Genomic DNA, 17,709 nt, shown 5'->3' with positions numbered 1-17,709 from the left:
AAAGTAGAAGAATCTGCTTTAGAAAAGGCTTCAAGTATTTTTGGGCTAAAATACTTCTGTGAACATAGAGAAAGACAAAGCAGAAAAGCGTCTGGGACCTTATCTTGGTCCACAGAGCTAGAGCCAGGGCCAGGGGTCTGAGGCAAGCCTCCTCGGGTACCCCTCAGAAACAAATGGTGTTTCCTGAGACCATCACCCAGGGAGGTCTGGAGTTGTGGAGGCTAGAGATGGGTGGCATGCACAAGGTACAGCTGGACCTCCTCTGTGCCTCAGACGGTCGCATGTGGTAGCATATCTAAAAGTCTCAATGGCTACCTGAGTAGACTCAAGAACCAAGGTGAATGACCTCTGCTCTTGATCACACTTCAGTCAACTCAATCAACTTTCCACAGCTGTCAACTCTAGGCAGTAACAGCCGCTGCCTTGCAGTCAAGCCAGCACATTGTGCCTACGCACTCAGGACAGAGGGAGCTCCGGTGGCCTCACTCTGCACAAAGTCCACAAGAGTAATGGAGACAGAGTCTCCTGTGAACACACCAAACACCTCCAGCTCCTCCAAGTCACCCAGGTTACAACTCAACAGCTGTCTGCCCAGCTCTGGATATAGTGAGATCTCCCAAATAAAACACTGTCTCTTCAATGTATAAGACCATTCCCCATCACTTCTGAGAACATATAACTACACACATGTGAGTGATTGTTACCTCATAGGGTGTGGCTGGGCAGTAAAGCTGCAGCCTGGCCTGAGGCTCCAAACACTGGCACAGGACCGCCTCCCAACCCAAACCTTGAACAGCATTCTACTCAGGCCCAGCTTGGATGCTACTCAAGGAGCCCAAGCAGAGGTTGTGGGGCTTATGCCCTTGGATCTGGGTATCAATCTACTATCCACATGATAGAGAAGCCCCTCTCATCCTTGTATAGCTGGCTATTTCCAAAAGGTCACTTCAACTACACCTTGACCCCAGGGAACTCAGAGGTGAACAATAGTCATGGTAGGCTTATGGAGGATTCAACTTCCCTCATGCCTGCTACACTGACCAAAGGAACAGGTTCTCCACAATGCACCCACGTAAACACAAGTGGTAACCCTGTGTGGCCACATCAAAACCAAGAAAGACAAATCTCTGCACAGGCCCATAAAGAACTGACCGAGAACCGTAAGAGGTATCAAGGACCAGGCCAGCAGGCTAGGGTAAGGAAAAAAAGGTGCGTGACCTCCTGGAGCTGGGAAGCATACACCAGACGCTACACCAACAGAGGAAGACTGTCTGCAAATGACTACCACCCACGTTCCCCACCCCCAATCTTCACAGGACACCAGAGAGCAGCCGATCCAGGGCCCATGGCTGTCATGGAGAAATGACAGCAGAGCAAGCCTAAGGTATTTCTGGATGCAGATCCTGTCAAAAAGACTACCTGGCTGGACCCCACACTGCCTCTGTAACAAGGGCTTAGGAAGCTGGGTTTTCCAGTGTCAAACACCAAAGCTCAGCACTTCTCAAGCCATCAGAAGTCTGTTCACAGCCCACAGGGGCAGCTTGCTCCTAACGCACACTCCAAACACACATTTCCTAACAGGAAGGAAGGATCATGTACAAAATGAATACAAGGAAACAAACACTCTAAGATCACAAGGATGCTGGTATCATCTCCAGGCAGGAAACAAAGGCCGTCCTAAGATGCATTCTCATCCCCCCAGGCACAAATGCACTGCCACTGGAGGGCACAAGTGAGGAGCCCCACACCACCCATGGACCAGAACAGAAGCAGGGTAAAGAACAGCAGGGAAGCTGGCAAAATCAGCCAAGCAAGAGGAAAGTGATCCCAAACCTATAAAGATGGAAAGCAGAGAAGCAGCTGGACAAGGAAGGAGCAGCAGTAAGCAGAGGACACTGTGGGGTCAGCAAGCGCCTGAGGCTGTGGGGAAAGGCAGAGCTAGCTACACAGAGCTGAGGGAAGATGGCAGAAGCCATAGGCAGACAAAAAAGACTGACAGAGCTGAAAGCACTGGGGAGGGGGTGTGTGTGTGTGTGTGTGTGTGTGTGTGTGTGTGTATGTATGAAACAAGCTCAGAGTATTTACCAAACATCCCACAGAAAAGAAACAGGAGATGTGCCATCAACTGTGACACAAAGCACAGCCACCCACGTGCTCTCTGTCTACAAGAACACCAGGCCCCTCTCTAACAGTATCCTTAGGTGCAAGGGGTTGAGCACAACGTCACCAATGAGGCACAGCGCCCGCCCCGTCTCCCAAGCAGGACTCAGAAACTGGGCTACCTGGCAAAGTTGTCTTCAGAGCCGGGTGCAAGAGGTGCGACTGCAGAAGCTGAGTCTGAGAACACGTCCACCAGCAGCCCGCCGCCAGAGGAGGGAGGGGGCCCCGTGGGAGCAGGGGGCACGGCCCCCAGACCCAGCAGGTCTGCTGACGGAGAAGGTGTGGACTGGAAGAGAAGAGAAGGGAGCATCAGCGTGGACAGTTGGGCGCCTCAGCCCCACAGAGCCCTGCGTCTACTCCAAGGTCTACTGGGAGTGGGGAGGGGAGCCAATCCAGAGACTGCAGAGAGCAAGTGAGCTGCTGGTTACCGACCTACAAAGCAAGCCTACCCCCGAGGCCACATGAAGACATTCATTCATAATACCATCATAATTTTACACAACTAGAAAATCACCTGCATTTTCCCCACCTGTGGCTATTTGACAAAAAAATAACAAAGCTCTAAAAAAGGTAAGACTTAAGAAATAAGTGCACGCACATTACTTTCAACTATTCAAACAGAACAAAGTGTGCACATGGTAGAAGCAGGAGAACAGAGAGTTATAGGTTATCCTCTGCTATATAGCAAGTTCTAGGCTAGCCTGGGCTGCAGAGTAAATCAGGCTACAATATGAAGACTTGGCTTAAGAGATTACGGGCCATCTGTGTAACCCTGGATTTGGAGTCACCTAGTGGAGCCTGGTGGGCTCAGCAGCGATAAATAACCAAGACAATGACTCCACCACTCCCGGCATCGGCAGTGAGGCTTAGAGCCCGGCCAACCCGCCGGGCTGACTGTTGACAGGAATGAAAGGAGTAAGTGTGTAAGGAGGAAGGGGGAAAGAGGGTGAAGGAGAGGACTCAGTATGTGCTATACACACATATGAAATCATCAAAGAACAAATTAATAAACCTGTTAAGATTCAAAAATAAGAAGATGCAAAGGTAATCAAGTGACTTGCTTGGGTGCACCTCTGGCTCGGGATTAAGTCCAGCGCAGTTATGAAGGGAGGCAGACAAACAAGCACACATGATGCTTACAAATCCCTTGTTTTTCAGTCTAGGCAAGAGCACAAGAAGAATCCTGGAAGCCAGTGGTGGCACAAGCCTTTAATTCCAGCACTCAGAAGGTAGAGGCAGGGGAGGATCTCTCAGTTTAAAGTCTAGTCCATACCATGAGTACCAGGTCAGCCAGGGCTACAAGAGAAACCCTGTCTCAAACAAACAGCCCTTAAAGTCACAGCATCACACAGGACAAGGGCACAGCTTGTCACCCCACATTTACTCCCAGACCTGACTTACCCAAAGGTGTCCATGCCACACCACAGCTGACACACACATCTGTGTGTGGTCCACAGCACTCCCTAGCTAGTCTATAAATGATGGCTGCTGCTGACATGGGTCCCTGCCTTCAAGAGTCACTGTGAATGACTCAACATCCTACTGGGTATTCACAACAGCTAACATCATGAAACTAGATTCCAAATCCATTCTAATACAGTACAGCAGCACGTACTCCGGGGCTGCGTGCACCCTGCACACGGGTAGCAGCAGTCTGTCCCAGCTACAGAAACTCCTTCCATCAGGGCCAGGCCTCGAACTGAGCCTCAGCAAAGAATGCTGCAGGTGTGTGGAAATATGTGTGAAAAGGCTGGAGTATGCTGGGCTGTATCTAAGTACACATGCAGGCATGTGACAGTGTGTATGAGTGTACTTCAAATAAATGACATACCTAAAGTCTTTGTCACGCAAGGGACACAAGTCCTAATTGTTGCTGCTGGACGACACAAAGAAGGAAGGGGGTGCTAGGGACAATGTGCTCTCCTGAGCCCTCTCATGTGGCTACATATCTCTTTCTGAAGAGCCACCAAAGACAACAGCACAGATGTCCTTTCTCAGGTAGTGCCCCCCCAAATGGGACAGGGCCACAGAGGCTGGCCAGAGAAGAACCGCCAGAAAAGCCTACAGCCACATCTGATGAAGCACATCTGCAGTGGCCTGGGGCCACGCTGGTCACAAGACCACATTCCTACCCCTCCTTTAGTTGGAGAAAGACAGTAAGGAAGCGCTCTAAGTGGCACTTCCCACCAGTGAATATCCAATGTTGTATACTTCCATCCACAGAAATAGTCTCATTTTGCCACATCAAGGGGAGGTTTGTTCCATTTCAGTCAGTACAGAAAATCTCCAAGAGGCAAAGGGCAAGCCGTTCTGAATTAATGGAGAATACACACCAGGCCTCTTACAGAAAAAGTGTGTAGTCTCAGATCTAAAAATAAGTTACCACAGACAGACACAGGTGTTGGCCTTGTCCCAAGAAGCCATAACCTGGTCTCATAGAATAAGCTGTCCTGGAGATCCTAGGCTCAGGGGCACACCTGACCACATGCCCAGGGCTGGACTCCACAGGACTCTCAGTAACTAAACACAAGCTCTCTCACAGCTTTCTCTGCTAATCCCAAGCCTGGGGATATGGGGCCTTGATGGGCTCCAGGTATGCAGTGGCAGGGACCCACCGCAGCACTGGTGCTGGCTGGAACGGGTTCAGGGCCCCCATTCACATCGATGCTTCGCTCCCGCTTGGTCTCCTCCAGGTCAGTCACTGTGCTTGGGCCCTTCTTCTTCTTCAGCTTGGCCAAGATGGAGGACTCACGCTCAGGGAAGGGTGGCATTTCCTCCAGGACAGTTGCCTGATGGAAGGATTAGAAGTTGGTGTGACATCCTGACACCCAGCACCAGCCCAGTGGCCCAGCACCAAACAGCCCAACCCAGAGCCCGCACCAGGATGTCAGTGCTGGCGACAGTGCTCAGTCGCAGGTACTCCACAGCCCGCTGCTGCAGCTCCACGTCGGCATTCTTCAGCTGGCTGTCACTGCGCAGCACGTCCTGAATGGTAGCTTTTACCTCTGGAAAGAGGTTCACGAACTTGATGTAGGTGGACAGCAGGAGTGCCCGAGTGGGGACGCTGCACAAGTGGAACTTGGAGTGGAGCAGGTTGAACTGGATCAGAGGGCTTAAGAGGGGCAGAGAGCACAAATGGGGAGTCACACTATCTCATCTGTCCCATGTGCTGCCTTGTGCTCAGCCTGCACCTCTCATGGGGACCACCTCCTTGAGGAGGACACAATGCCAGCTCCCAGTGTAGGGGACTCCTCCTCCCTCAGGCTGTCAAAGCAGTGTAGGGAGTAGGGCAGTCCAGTGCAGTACATACCCCTGGTTCCCTGGGGTCTTTTACCTGGATCGTGGGTCCCCAGCTATCAAGTTTCCAAACTCCCCCAGGATGTAGCCGCCCACTTTGACCAAGTTCTCATGACATGCTGGCGCCTGCAATGCCTGTGAAAGAGGGAACACCAGGAGCTAGGCCACAGAAAAGCCAACTGACACAAAGTGAAGCCATAGCAAAGGCAGCTGGGCTCTTCCTTGCAAGGTGTATTTTGTGCCAGTGAGAGCCTCCCCTAAAGCCTTGGCAAGACCATGGCTTCCTACAGCTGCTGTGGTGCCAACAGCAAAAGGGGCCCAGCAGCAAGGTACATGGCTGTCCTTAGAGTCCCCTGAGATAAAGCAGAACAGCCAGTAGGCCACTCAACAGCCCAATTGCCTCAGCCCTAATATGGTTTTGGAGATTAAACCAAGAGGATCCTGTAGCTTGGTGGGGGGCATTAGTGCAAAAAAGGACAGAACTGCAGATGGGAGCAATAATCACTCCCAAGACCCATCTCTGTTCCCTCAAGTGACCTGCCCCAGTGACAGTAGCCACCCTTCCCCACTGTACTGGCTAATTTTGTGTCAACTTGACACAGCTGAAGTTATCACAGAGAAAGGAGCTTCAGTTGAGGAAATGCCTCCATGAGATACAACTGTAAGGCATTTTCTCAATTAGTGATCAAGGGAGAAAGGCCCCTTGTGGGTGGGACCATCTCTGGGCTGGTAGTCTTGGGTTCTATAAGAGAGCAGGCTGAGAAAGCCATGTGAAGCAAGCCAGTAAAGAACATCCCTCCGTGGCCTCTGCATCAGCTCTGCTTTCTGACCTGCTTGAGTTCCAGTCCTGACTTCCTTGGTGATGAACAGCAGTATGGAAGTGTAAGCCGAATAAACCCTTTCCTCCCCAACTTGTTTCTTGGTCATGATGTTTGTGCAGGAATAGAAACCCTGACTAAGACACCCACCATACCTCAAATACCGTCTTGGCAGCATAGCCCTGCACATCATCGCGATTGATGACAATCTGGATGACGCGGTACCACACCTCCTCGCTCACATAGTCGCCCGCGATGCGGATGAGGTTGAGGATGGTGTCCACATACCAAGTGTAGTCCACTGCATACTTCTCAGCCAGGATGGCCACCTTCAGCACCTGCAGGGAAGACAGGGCCCTCAGGCAGGTGCTACCCAGGACACTGTGAACAGGCTGGCACACGAGCCTTACGCCAGGTTGCAGAAAGACCTAGAGCTCAGGGTAGACAGGACACTTTCAGATCTTCAGAGGCCACAGCCCAGAGTGGAGAGAAGCAGACCCAGGAGAGAAAGACTTCAGGGACACAAGAAAAAAGCTACTGAGCACAACAGCTGCACCTGAAACAAGATGCTAACATTCAAGACAATCTGCTGAGGGCAGCCACACTCCAACCCTGCATCTCTTTACCTCCCTGACTCCAGGACACTTGCAGAGGTGGTTTGAGTAAGCCTGTATATGGTCCCCATAAACTCTTATGTTTGAACATTTAGTCTCCAGTTAAACTCCTTGGGAAAGCCTTGGAGTGGGTGTGGCCTTGCTAGAGGAGGGGCATCACTGCTGGTGGGCTTTGAGGTTTTCAAAGCCCATGCCAGGCCCAGTCTGCCCACAACTAGCAGGTCATGTGAGCTCTGAGCTACAGCTCCAGTGGCCATGCCTGTCTGCCACCACACTCTCCTCCACGATGCTCATGGACTGACCCTCTGAAACTGTGGGCAATTAAATGCATGGGCACTAAAAGCAATAATTAATAAGCAGGGCCTCTTGAAGCTTAAAAGCTTCTATATGGCAAGGGCACCATCAATCTCACTCCAGCAAAATTACAGAATGGAATAGCGTGTATCTAAAATATATAAACAACAACAACAGCAAAATTATAAAAAACAAAAAATCCAATTTAGAAATAGAAACAAGAAAGAGGAAATACAAATGGTTGAGAAGTACTTGAAGAAACATCTTCAGCCATCCAAGAAATGTGAATTAAAAGTACTTTCACCTACCCCAGTCAGAATGTCCAAGATCAATAAAACAAATGACAGCCCAGGCTGGCAAGGATTCAGGGAAAGGGGACGTACTTATTCATGGCTGATGAGGTAGAAACTTACACTGCCACTAAGGAAATTATGTGGCAGTTTCTCAGAACCTCAAGAAACTAGAAATAAATAGTTCTACCTCAAGATCCAGTTATGCAAGCCAGGCATGGGGCTGTAAACCTTGGATCCAAGCTCTTGGGACAGATCTCTGTGAGTTTGAGGACAGCCTGGTTTACATCAAGTTTCAGGACAGCTGGGGCTACATAGAGAAGGTGTGTCTCAAAAAAAGCTATACCACTGTTGGTATATAGCCAAAGGATTCTATGTCCTACTACTAAAGATTCACTCATGTCCACTGCTCGTTCATGTCCACTCTATTCATAACAGCCAGGAATTGGAAACAACCTAGACGTCCAGATGAATGGATAAAGAAAAGGGTGGTACATTTATATTACACAATGGAGTATTATTCAGCTGGTAAGAAAAATGAAATTATGAATTCACAGGTAAATGGATGGAGCTAGAAAAAAAAACAATCATCCTGAGTGAAGTAACCCAGACCCCAAAAGACATCCATGCCTTCACTTATATGCTGATACGAGTTTTTAAGCCTTCAGTATGCGATATGCATGCTACAATCCAAATAATGACAGAGGTTTGGTACCTAATCATATCAAAAGGACTAGGAGGAGGATAGGATTTCCCGAGGAAGGGTGTAGTGGCTATTCCTGGTTGTCAACTTGACTATATTTGGAATGAACTACAATCCAGAATTGGAAGGCTCATCAGTGACCCTAATCTGGAGGCTGGGAGATAGAAGTTTCTGATCTGGATCTTGGTATGGAGATCTTGAGGCATAGTGGCTATGGATTCCAGAAGACAGGGAGATCTCTGAGTTCCACCTTCTGCTGGAGACCATATAAGGACACTGGAAGAAGGGTGTCTCGCTCTCACTCCTTCACCTGCTTGCCGTGTGGGACTGAGTAACTGCTAGATCCTTGGACTTCCATTCACGCTACTACTGAACCATTGTTGGGAATTGGACTGCAGACTGTAAGTCATCAATAAATTCCTTTACCATATAGAGACTATCCCTAAGTTCTGTGACTCTAGAGAACCCTGACTAATACAGAAGGGGAAATAGATTATAGTGTTATCGGAGGGGGGACTTAGCAATAACCACAAGAAAGTCCCAAATACCAGGGACCCAAGAGGGAGGACATTAGCCGAAATACCCAACAAAGGGGAGACAGAACCTATAGAGGCCATATCCAGTGGATAGGCATGGCTCCCAGTTGAGGGATGAGTCCACCCACCCACCTCAAAAAATATCAATCCTGAATTCCTCCTGTCAAAAGGAAATGCAGGAACAAAGAATGGAGCAGACACTGAAGGAAAGGCCATTCCAGAGACTGCCCCACCCAGGGATTCATCCCATCTGAAGACACTAAATCCAGACACTACTGGTGACGCCAAGAAGTGCTTGCTGACAGAAGCCTGCCTAGTATAGCTGTCTCCTGAGAGTTCTCACCTCTCAGGTCTTTATAAATAAAATAACCAATAAAAAAGAATATAGTGTTATGAAGCGATAAAGAGGAAACTGAAATAGTTAACAGGGTGGGGTGGTAGGAAGGGTCCAGGAGGAAATATGGGGACAACTAGCACTAAAGGCCACTTGAAAAAGCATATTGAAATTTAATTGTAGACAACTCCGAAAATATATACATATAAAAGGAATCTAAATGAAGTCACCAAATAACAGAACAGTGCTCCAACTAGACACCAAGAGCCACCAAGAGCCAGAAATGGGTTACATCTTGTTGAGCTATTGGCCAAAGGGAAGTCCCCCAGACACCTACTGGCTGCTCTCTACAACTGATGGCAAGGCCCTACTGCTGACGACAACACTCAGATCTCCTCACGCTCAGAAGTCAGGCTGATGCTTACCTAGAAGCTTCACCCCTGCTGACTCAGAGAACACTGCAGGAGAGAGAAGAAAGTAAGAGCCAGCGGGTCAGGTGAGACTGTGTCTCCTAGGAATGTCAGAGGCTGCCCCATACAGTCTCACCAACATGACCGCCAAAATGTGAGCTGACCAGTGACCACACTAAAGACACGCCAGCGTGGACAAGAAAAGCCTGCAAGGCCTCAGTCCTGCACAAACTACTACAGGCAATGGGGGAGCCCTGGACGTGGGGAGGCAGGCTTCCCGGGAGAAGCAGGGAGTGGGAGAGGTGGTCCTCCCCGGAGGAGCACACCAATCCTCTCTTCACTGCTGAAGGGCAGCCCTGAAAACACACAAGCAACATTATATGGACTTAACAGGATTTACTTAGAATGTGTATGTATTTAGAAATGTGTATGTGTGTGTGTATAGAGAGAATATATTTGTATTTATATACACATATAAATGCAATAGCAATTAATAAAAATATTATAATCTCAAAAATAAAAGAAAAAGGTGGAAATAAAAACAGAACATAGTTGGGTAAGTAGGGAGAGGTGGGAAGGGTCTGGGAGGAACAGGAGGGAGAAAACATGAACAATTTATACTGTGTGGGAAAAATGTTGTTTTCAATAGGAAAGAAAAAGGGGGTTAGAGGGCAAACCAACACAACTACACTGACAGATGCCACTGCACCTCTGCTGAGAACGCCAAGAGCAATCCAATGAGGGTGACTGAGAACCTGGCCAAAGCTGCAAGCCACATCCAGCCACATTCCAAACAAGGCCAACCCTTCCATGCACACAAGGCCCCTCTGCCTGCACTGCCTGCCTCGGCCGAATCTTGAATGTTCTCCAGTGTTCCAAGTGTTAGAGGCTTGAACTCTAGAGCAGCACTGTAGGTGGAGGTGAGACTTTGAAGGAGGGGGATCGGTGGGGGTCCTGCTGTTACTGAAGGGGGGCTGTGGACTGTGGTCTCATTTTGACTCTGTCTCCTGGGCTCAGAGTGAGCAGTCTACTCCACCATTTGTTCCCTGCTTTTGTCACATGCAATGTGTCAAAGCATGTGGCTTGCCCACAGAGGCCCAAAGCTTGCAGTCTCCCCAAACTTGGGTCAGAAACTCTAAAACTGTAATCTTTTAGAATCATCTCAAGGAGAAGCAAGATGGTGCAGCAGTGGCCAGTGTTTGCTGCCGAATCTGATGACCCGAGTGTAGTCCCAGAACCCATGTAGAAGGGAAAGTAACAACTCCTGACCTCCACACACATGCCAGAGGACATACAAGTGCACACTAACACAGAACAACAACAAAACAAAACCTCAAGGCTTTCACTGAGTAGACAAGGCCCCTGCCCTCAGCACCACCTTCCGGGAGTGAGGCACAGCTTCAACCCCATGCAGCCCCTCCTCCTAGGACCTCATTTCTTAGTCCATAGCTCAGCTAGTTACCACGTCAAGGAAACCTTCTTGCCCTCTCGTTATTTCAGGCCTTCCTTGGTGAATGGTGTGGTCAAGAAACAACTCAGCATGAGCCTCTAGCCCACTTAGCCCTTCCTCTTCAGACCCCTGCCACAGGGCCCTGGGAGGCAATCCAGCCAATGCCCACACTGCCCCTTCTTTCTACTAGTTCTTCAGGAAGCCTCCAATTGTACTCTGCTTCCAGAGTGACACATAGAGAGGCTATGCTCACAGTAGCAGCTGCTGTCCCACTCTTATTCCCTATATACTGTCACTCTAGGTCCAGAGCCGTGGAGAGACCAGTGTTATACCAAGTGAGGCAAGCCAGAGCCTCTTGTCTGTGGTCATGCACCTGCCTGTTTCTTCTCTAAGACACAGTCGTCTCATGTAAGCAATTTGCTGTACTACAACAATGATTAGGTGTGCGTGACCCTCTGACTGACCAGAGTCCACTTGAAACCAGTGCTGCATAGAGCTGACAACAGCTTAAACATTAACCTCTAATATGCCAGATGACACCAAGAAAACCTAACCAGCAGCAACTACATGTTCAAAATATAAGACTATCTTGGAGAATGAATATTAGCTCATCGTCTGGCACAGATGACCACACCCTGCACTGCCAGATGTCTACACTGGAAGGCTAGACAGGAAGCTGGTGCCAAAGAATCTGCTATCTACTGTCTCACAGACACTCGTGCAGGCCCGTCAGCCACTAAAAACCACCCAGCAACCATCCACTAGAATTCATGTCCAGAGCAGGGAGCAGCTTGGACAGCCCCTCAGGCTGCAGGACTCACAATTTCCTCTCGGATGGAGTAGTCAGCCGTTTCTAGGTAGCTCAGCATCTCAGCCACAATCTGCTGGGCGTTGCTCCGGTCACACATGGCGTAGAGCAGGTCCACTGCCCGCTGCCTCACACTCACGTCTCTTTCCGTCTGAGAAAAAAGACAGAGTCAGAGCCACTTCTATAAACCACAGGTTGGTGGATAGTAGCTAACCACTGCTATATATGAGTCCCTGAGTCTGGATGTATTTGTTCCATAGGAGCTGTCTTGGTGCACCCCACAGCACCGGCCCCATCGGGCAGAGTGCTGCCCCATCCCCAAACCCCTTACTGGGACCCCTTACTATCTATATGTGGGACCCAACACCTTAGGCCACTTGGAACCCACACACAACACACTGCCCTGTCCCCTCATACTTAGTCCACTCAGCGTGACCAGTTCTAGCTCTGTCTGTTCACTCTCCCTCCTCCCTAACCAGCTCTTCTGAGGACCACACTCTGGCCCAGTGAGCAGGTCACTGAGGCTTCTCCATTGTGTGGGCACAGACCAGCACCTTCCGTGTTGCCTGGGAGCTGGTTCCAAGGTTCTTGAGCCCCTCTCCAGGTGGTACAGGAGAGACCCACTACACACAGTGCTTGGGCAGCGCGGTGTCTGAGAGCAGCCATCTGTAGCTCCCTGCCGTGGTGAACAGTGCAGGATGCCTCAGTGCAGGGCAGAGGGCACCTAACGAAGGTGAGACTGAGACTTGTATTTGTGATGGAAGAGAACGACTGGAGCAGACACCCAGCCAGGACTAGGAAGAATGCAGCCTTGTGTTCAAGTCAGACACCAAAATGTCTGTTGATTTATACAAAAATACAGATAAGGGCCAGCCCTGCTTACTACAGCTTAAGACTCACCGAGATGAAGGGTCTTACATGTATGGCTCACTAATCAACTAACATGTAACATGGAAGCTAACATGCAGGCAATGTAGACAGTGTGTGCCATGCCAGAGGAACACACTACCAGGGTCACTCTCACATTCAGAAGGAGGTAAGAGACCAGGTAACCTCAGCTAGGTGCTTTAAATTCTGGAATTCTAATCCTTGAAAGAATCTAGAATCCTTGACAAGGAATTTTGTTGTGTAAGAGGTACACGGTCCTGGAGATAAAAACAAAATATTTCATCTTTCTATCAAAGAAAACTTTCTGTTTACTAACTACACTATGTGGCCTCCAAGCAGGTCACATGAAATCATTCCAGGAGACGGGAATGTGCTCAGCTGGCGCTGCTCCCACAACGGAGACACTCAGCTAAAGGCCCTCGGCTGGAGCGCTGTCCCCAGCTGCCACGTCTTTGAAGATAGCAGGCCCGGCTGCACTGCAGGAAGATGGACAGCTTCCTCGTCCAACTGCTGCGTTCACCCCAAACGACAGCAAGTGACGAGCGCCAGGCAAACACTCTGAGATCCAGACAGCTTGAATGGATTCATCTTAGGTGCCACACGAGGCACCTCCTAGTCTGACCTCCACATGGAGGCAGTGACACATGACCAACAAGGAGCACACCTTCAAGGCATTGATGACCGTCTCAATGTGGGTCTTGACGGCCTCGTGGGAGAACTCAGAGCTGGCCAGCGTGCACATGCTCTCCAGAGCCAGGTAGCGTAGGTTCGTCTCCCGGTGCTGCAGGAACTGGCCCAGCTGGTTGCAGGCGCGGACGAGCAAGTTTGGCTCACTGCAAGGAACAGGGGACATGATGAGGAGGGGAAAATAGTCAGGGAGGGCTGTGAGCTACAGGTGAGGACAGATGCAGTGGAGAGGTGCGGTGAGAAGGCAGCGCAGTGGTGAGAGGAGGCCCAGCGGGAGGCGCTGGAAGAGGTGGTGCATAGGACAGATGGCAGTCCAGGGAGGAAAAGCCTCGGTAAAGAGGACGCGAGGTGAGGAATGAGAAGTGCGGTGTGAAGTGATAGGACGGTGCTGTAATGAGGGGTCAGGGAGGAGGAGGTGCAGTGAAGAGGGGGTGACTTTCTAATGAATCTGCAGGAGCTCCTCTACTCCAGAGCAGACTCTGGAAAGCTCTGGTAGGCCAAGGCTTCACTTTCTTTTGTTGTGTCCAGGAAAGTGAGTTGGACAGCGGCCATGCAGGAAACTGGACCAGGCTAAGGCAGACAGTGAGTAACGAGGGCTGTGAATGTGGAACGTGGGCTAAACGGTCAACATTCCCTCTTACATACGTTTCTTAGGATGCTCTCCCTCACACCCTAAGTTTTGTTTTTTACAGTTCATTTTCAACCCTGCTCCAGTTTGGCAGACTGCTTTTGTCACTGCAACATTTATCTAAATGATGGAGCAAAAACAGCTGGTCCCAAACAGGCTAGAGTTCTGTCTGCTACAGCCTCTGGCAGAGACCCAGAGAGCAGTGCCACGGGCATACATAAGGGCACACAACCAGGACTGAGCATAAAAGAGCAGAAGCAAGATGCCTGCACTGTATATGACAACCACTGCCTGTGACCCAACCATGACCCTGTACAGAAGCTGGGAGTCATCACTACCACTGCCCCAGGAGACCCCAGAATACTGGAGCATTGCCTCTCTGAGCAGCGAAAGTCACACGGGTGTCCCTTCCTTTCAAAGAAGCTTCCTGTAATACTCAGAAGCAAAAAGGAGCTCTAGGGACGATTCCACAGCTATAAAAGTATCTATGGCAACGTCCCGGGGCCAGAGAGCTCACATGAAGTGAGCTCACAGCTCAAGAAGCAAGAGGAGCAGAGACCAAGGCTAGAATAGAGACACCGGTCAACATCTGCACAGACAGATGCCAACTGCCAGCCTCCACCTGCTGTCTCTCGAGAGGGATGCGCTGCTAGCAGGGCTCACCTGTCATGGTGGATGATCAGGCTGATGGCCTCAAACAGCACAGCGTTCTTGGCATTTGAATGCTGGACCTTCTTGGACTTGGGTGGCTCCTGGGCCTTGTTCAGGATGGTCTCCAAGCACTCAGTCAGGCGGCCACGCACCGCAGGGTCTTCTGGGCAGGACACAACTGTCGGCTGGGCTCCCAGGCCCTCATCCCACCAGCCCAGCCCCACACCCGGGCAAGAGGCTCCCGAGACACTGCCTGTCCTATGGGTGCCTCTGACAATTATTCCCAGCTGCAGATAAGAAGGGGAGCATTTGTAAATTGTCATGGGACAGCTCCCTGCTGCAGTGTCATAAACATGAGGCAGGGATGGAGCAGCTGTGGTACCTACACCTGCTTCTAATTTGGATGGCACTTAGACAGAATGTGTTAATCATAAAGTCCAAGGATTATGGGCAAAACCTCTACGGAGCTTCAGAGACAAGGGAGCTTTGCTCTCGGTTATCAACCCCAGAAACAAAATATAAAGCAACATAAAGAGAAAGAAGATTTCTAATTTGGTTCAAAGCAGAAGGAAAAGACAATGAGCAAAAAAATTGAAGCCAGTCATGTGGTACACACCTGTATGAAAGCACTTAGAGGGCAGAGGCAGGAGGATTAGGAGTTCAAAGAGAGTAAGTTCAAGGCCAGACTGAGTTACATAAGACCCTGTTTCATTAAAAACATAAGGGCCAGTGAGACCGCTCAGTGGATAAAGGCATTTGCCATCAAGCATAATGACCTGAGTTCAATCCTCAGAAACTACACGTGGAAGGAAAGAACCAACTCCCACAGGTTGCCCTCGGGCCTCCACATGCATGCTATGGCACGGCACCCACAAGGCACACACAGGCACACAGACAAAGTAAAGGTAAAAGCTATTAAAACAAAAACCAGTTACAGTGGTAAGAGCCTGCTATCCCAATACTTGGGAGGTTAAGACAGGAGGATTATAGGGAATTCCAGGACAGTCTAGGCTGTACAGTAAGAAACTATTGTAATAAATAAATTAATTAATAAATTAATTTTAAAAGAGGAGAAGGAGGAGGACAGAACAGAACCAAGGCTCCCAGTGAACTTTGTATGTGATACTCAAGTAGCTTGTGTGTGCACGTGTGAGGGGACAAAGGTCAGCCTCGGGTGCCATTCCTCAGGAGCCACCCACACCCACATTTTTGAGATAGCATCTCTGACTGGGACATGAGACTTGTAGTAGCTCACATTAGCTCCTCCATGTCTGCTTCTCTGTGCTAGAGAATGCACCACTATGCATGCTGCTGTATTTTAGACTGAGCTCAGGTACTGGAGTCTGCCATGCCAACACTTTACTAACGACCTCTCTCTGAAACACCTCCTAATAACCCTTTAACCCTAATAAACAAAGACTTTGTGCAGCTACAGGATAAATCCTCCTTGTGAAGAATCTCGGTGAACTGAATCTGTGACCATGAGTGGGTGCTTCGGGGAACACCAAGGAGGCAGGTAGGAGCATGTCACTTGTGGGCGGTGCTGCAAGAACACCCAGAGGGACTTCGGGGAACATTACCTGGGGGTGGGTAGCACTGCAGCAGTCTCAGAAGCTTGACTGACAGCCAAGGAGCCGGGACAAAGTAGTAAGTATAATCCTGAAGATCTGTTGATGCAGACGTCACAATCTGTAAAACAGGGGAGTAAGCGGCTGGCCTCACAAGACCCCACAGGGACCTACAGAAACACCGCACTGGCTCCCTGGGCCATACCTCTGAGAACAAGTTTTCAGGTATTAGGTATATCCAATGCTGCTTCCTATCCCCCCTCCAAGAGAAGCTGGCATGGCGACATCAGTTCACACTAAAAGGGACTATGCACCGCCTTCAGGGACATATGCAAATGCTTGCCAGCACAAGGGCTATTGGTGCCCTGAAGCACAGATGACCAAGGCTGCTTCCAAGCAACAGACACACAGCAACCATCCCTTAGTACTAGACACTGATACCTGAAGAAGGAATCAGGCTTTTCTTCATGGGCTAGAAAACAAACATTTGACCACACCCCAAAGCCCCCAGCCTGAGGCATGCTGAGTATGCTAAGCCAGGCACAGTCTCTACCTCCTAATCCAATATGGCCCCCAGCCTACGACCACAGCTGCCACCGCTATCTCAGCACACAGCCCTGTGTCCTCTCCACCTCGTTGATTTGCTTTGCTTTGTTTTTTGTTTTGTTTTGTTTGAGACAAGGTTTCTCTGTGCTACAGCCCCAGCTGTCCTAGAACTCACTTTGTAGACTCAACTAGCTTTGAACTCACAGAGATCCACCAACCTCTATCTCCCAAGTGCTAGAACTAAAGGCCTGCATCACCATGTCCAGCAACTTACTTCTTTACTTCTAGGGACTCAGGATTGTTCCGTCCCTACCTGTGTATACATTCAGCCATAATGAACATATTCTAGAAAGTTCATCCTAATGAGACTAGCTGGACTCAGGCTGTAGACAGCCCGGCCACAGGTAGCAGAGTCAGGAAAGAACTAGATAGGGAAAGAAGTGGACAGCAAGCAGCCAAGCCAGGCAAAAGAAGCCCCACAGCATCTCTGGGAGATGCAGAGACAGGCTCAATATGGTGTCTTTCCTATGTGTGCTTCCCAGCTACACCATGCTCAAAGATAAACCTGCAGCTTTAAATGTATTACAACAGAAAGACAAAACGCTAAATGTTTACGAAGAAAGACAACAAGAAGGCATAAACGAACAAAATAGGGGAACACAATAGAGAAGTCTAAGAAAATCCAAAGTGAAGACTCTGCAGGTCTTAGTGCAATCAATAGCACACACCTCAGATAAAGTGGGGACGAGAGGCCTAGACACAGGCCTAGGGTTCAATCCCAACACTGCCTCCCGGGGGGGGGGGGGGGAAAGGCAACAAAAAAAGTGGGCCTTGCTACTTGTGCAGATGAGATGAGCACGTGGTCAATGAGCCATGAAAAGATGCCCCACTTTATCACTAGGAAAATGTAGATCAAGATCACAGGACACACCCTACACCTATGATAAATATCAACAAAATCAAGCATGTCTGCACACTAGCACGGTGGTGCATACCTATAATCCCAGCACTTAGGGAGGGGGGAGAG

At 49.6% G+C, this 17,709-nt stretch overlaps 1 protein-coding gene, 1 long non-coding RNA gene and 1 other non-coding gene across 5 annotated transcripts in view; 1 reads left to right on the top strand and 2 right to left on the bottom strand.

Moving 5' to 3' along the window:
- The window catches only part of Ap2a2 (adaptor-related protein complex 2, alpha 2 subunit), a 70,832-nt gene that overhangs the window by 6,948 nt on the left and 46,175 nt on the right, over positions 1–17,709 (bottom strand). Inside the window, exons 7-15 of one of the 3 annotated variants that reach the window (NM_001357068.1) lie at positions 16,149–16,257; positions 14,581–14,731; positions 13,267–13,435; positions 11,728–11,865; positions 6,431–6,613; positions 5,495–5,592; positions 5,041–5,272; positions 4,776–4,949; positions 2,283–2,446 (exon numbers count right to left, since the gene is read on the bottom strand). In NM_001357068.1, coding sequence (NP_001343997.1) covers positions 2,283–2,446; positions 4,776–4,949; positions 5,041–5,272; positions 5,495–5,592; positions 6,431–6,613; positions 11,728–11,865; positions 13,267–13,435; positions 14,581–14,731; positions 16,149–16,257 — 1,418 coding nt within the window. Of the gene's footprint in view, positions 1–2,282; positions 2,447–4,775; positions 4,950–5,040; positions 5,273–5,494; positions 5,593–6,430; positions 6,614–11,727; positions 11,866–12,131; positions 12,200–13,266; positions 13,436–14,580; positions 14,732–16,148; positions 16,258–17,709 lie in introns of those variants that run through there. The other 2 variants (NM_007459.3, XM_006536155.4) reach the window with 2 other exon arrangements.
- On the bottom strand, positions 5,273–5,363 carry Mir7063 (microRNA 7063). The gene has a single exon (NR_106030.1). It is a non-coding gene; the product is annotated as a microRNA 7063 (primary transcript).
- On the top strand, positions 12,317–15,998 carry Gm16982 (predicted gene, 16982). The gene is made up of 4 exons (NR_040337.1): positions 12,317–12,447; positions 12,942–13,359; positions 13,818–13,871; positions 13,982–15,998. It is a non-coding gene; the product is annotated as a predicted gene, 16982 (long non-coding RNA).

The sequence above is a fragment of the Mus musculus genome, chromosome 7 (assembly GCF_000001635.26).
Source record: "Mus musculus strain C57BL/6J chromosome 7, GRCm38.p6 C57BL/6J".
NCBI classification, from domain to species: Eukaryota; Metazoa; Chordata; class Mammalia; order Rodentia; family Muridae; genus Mus; species Mus musculus.
The sequence above is the reverse complement of the archived record's forward strand: the minus strand, read 5'-3'. Positions and strand labels throughout refer to the sequence as shown.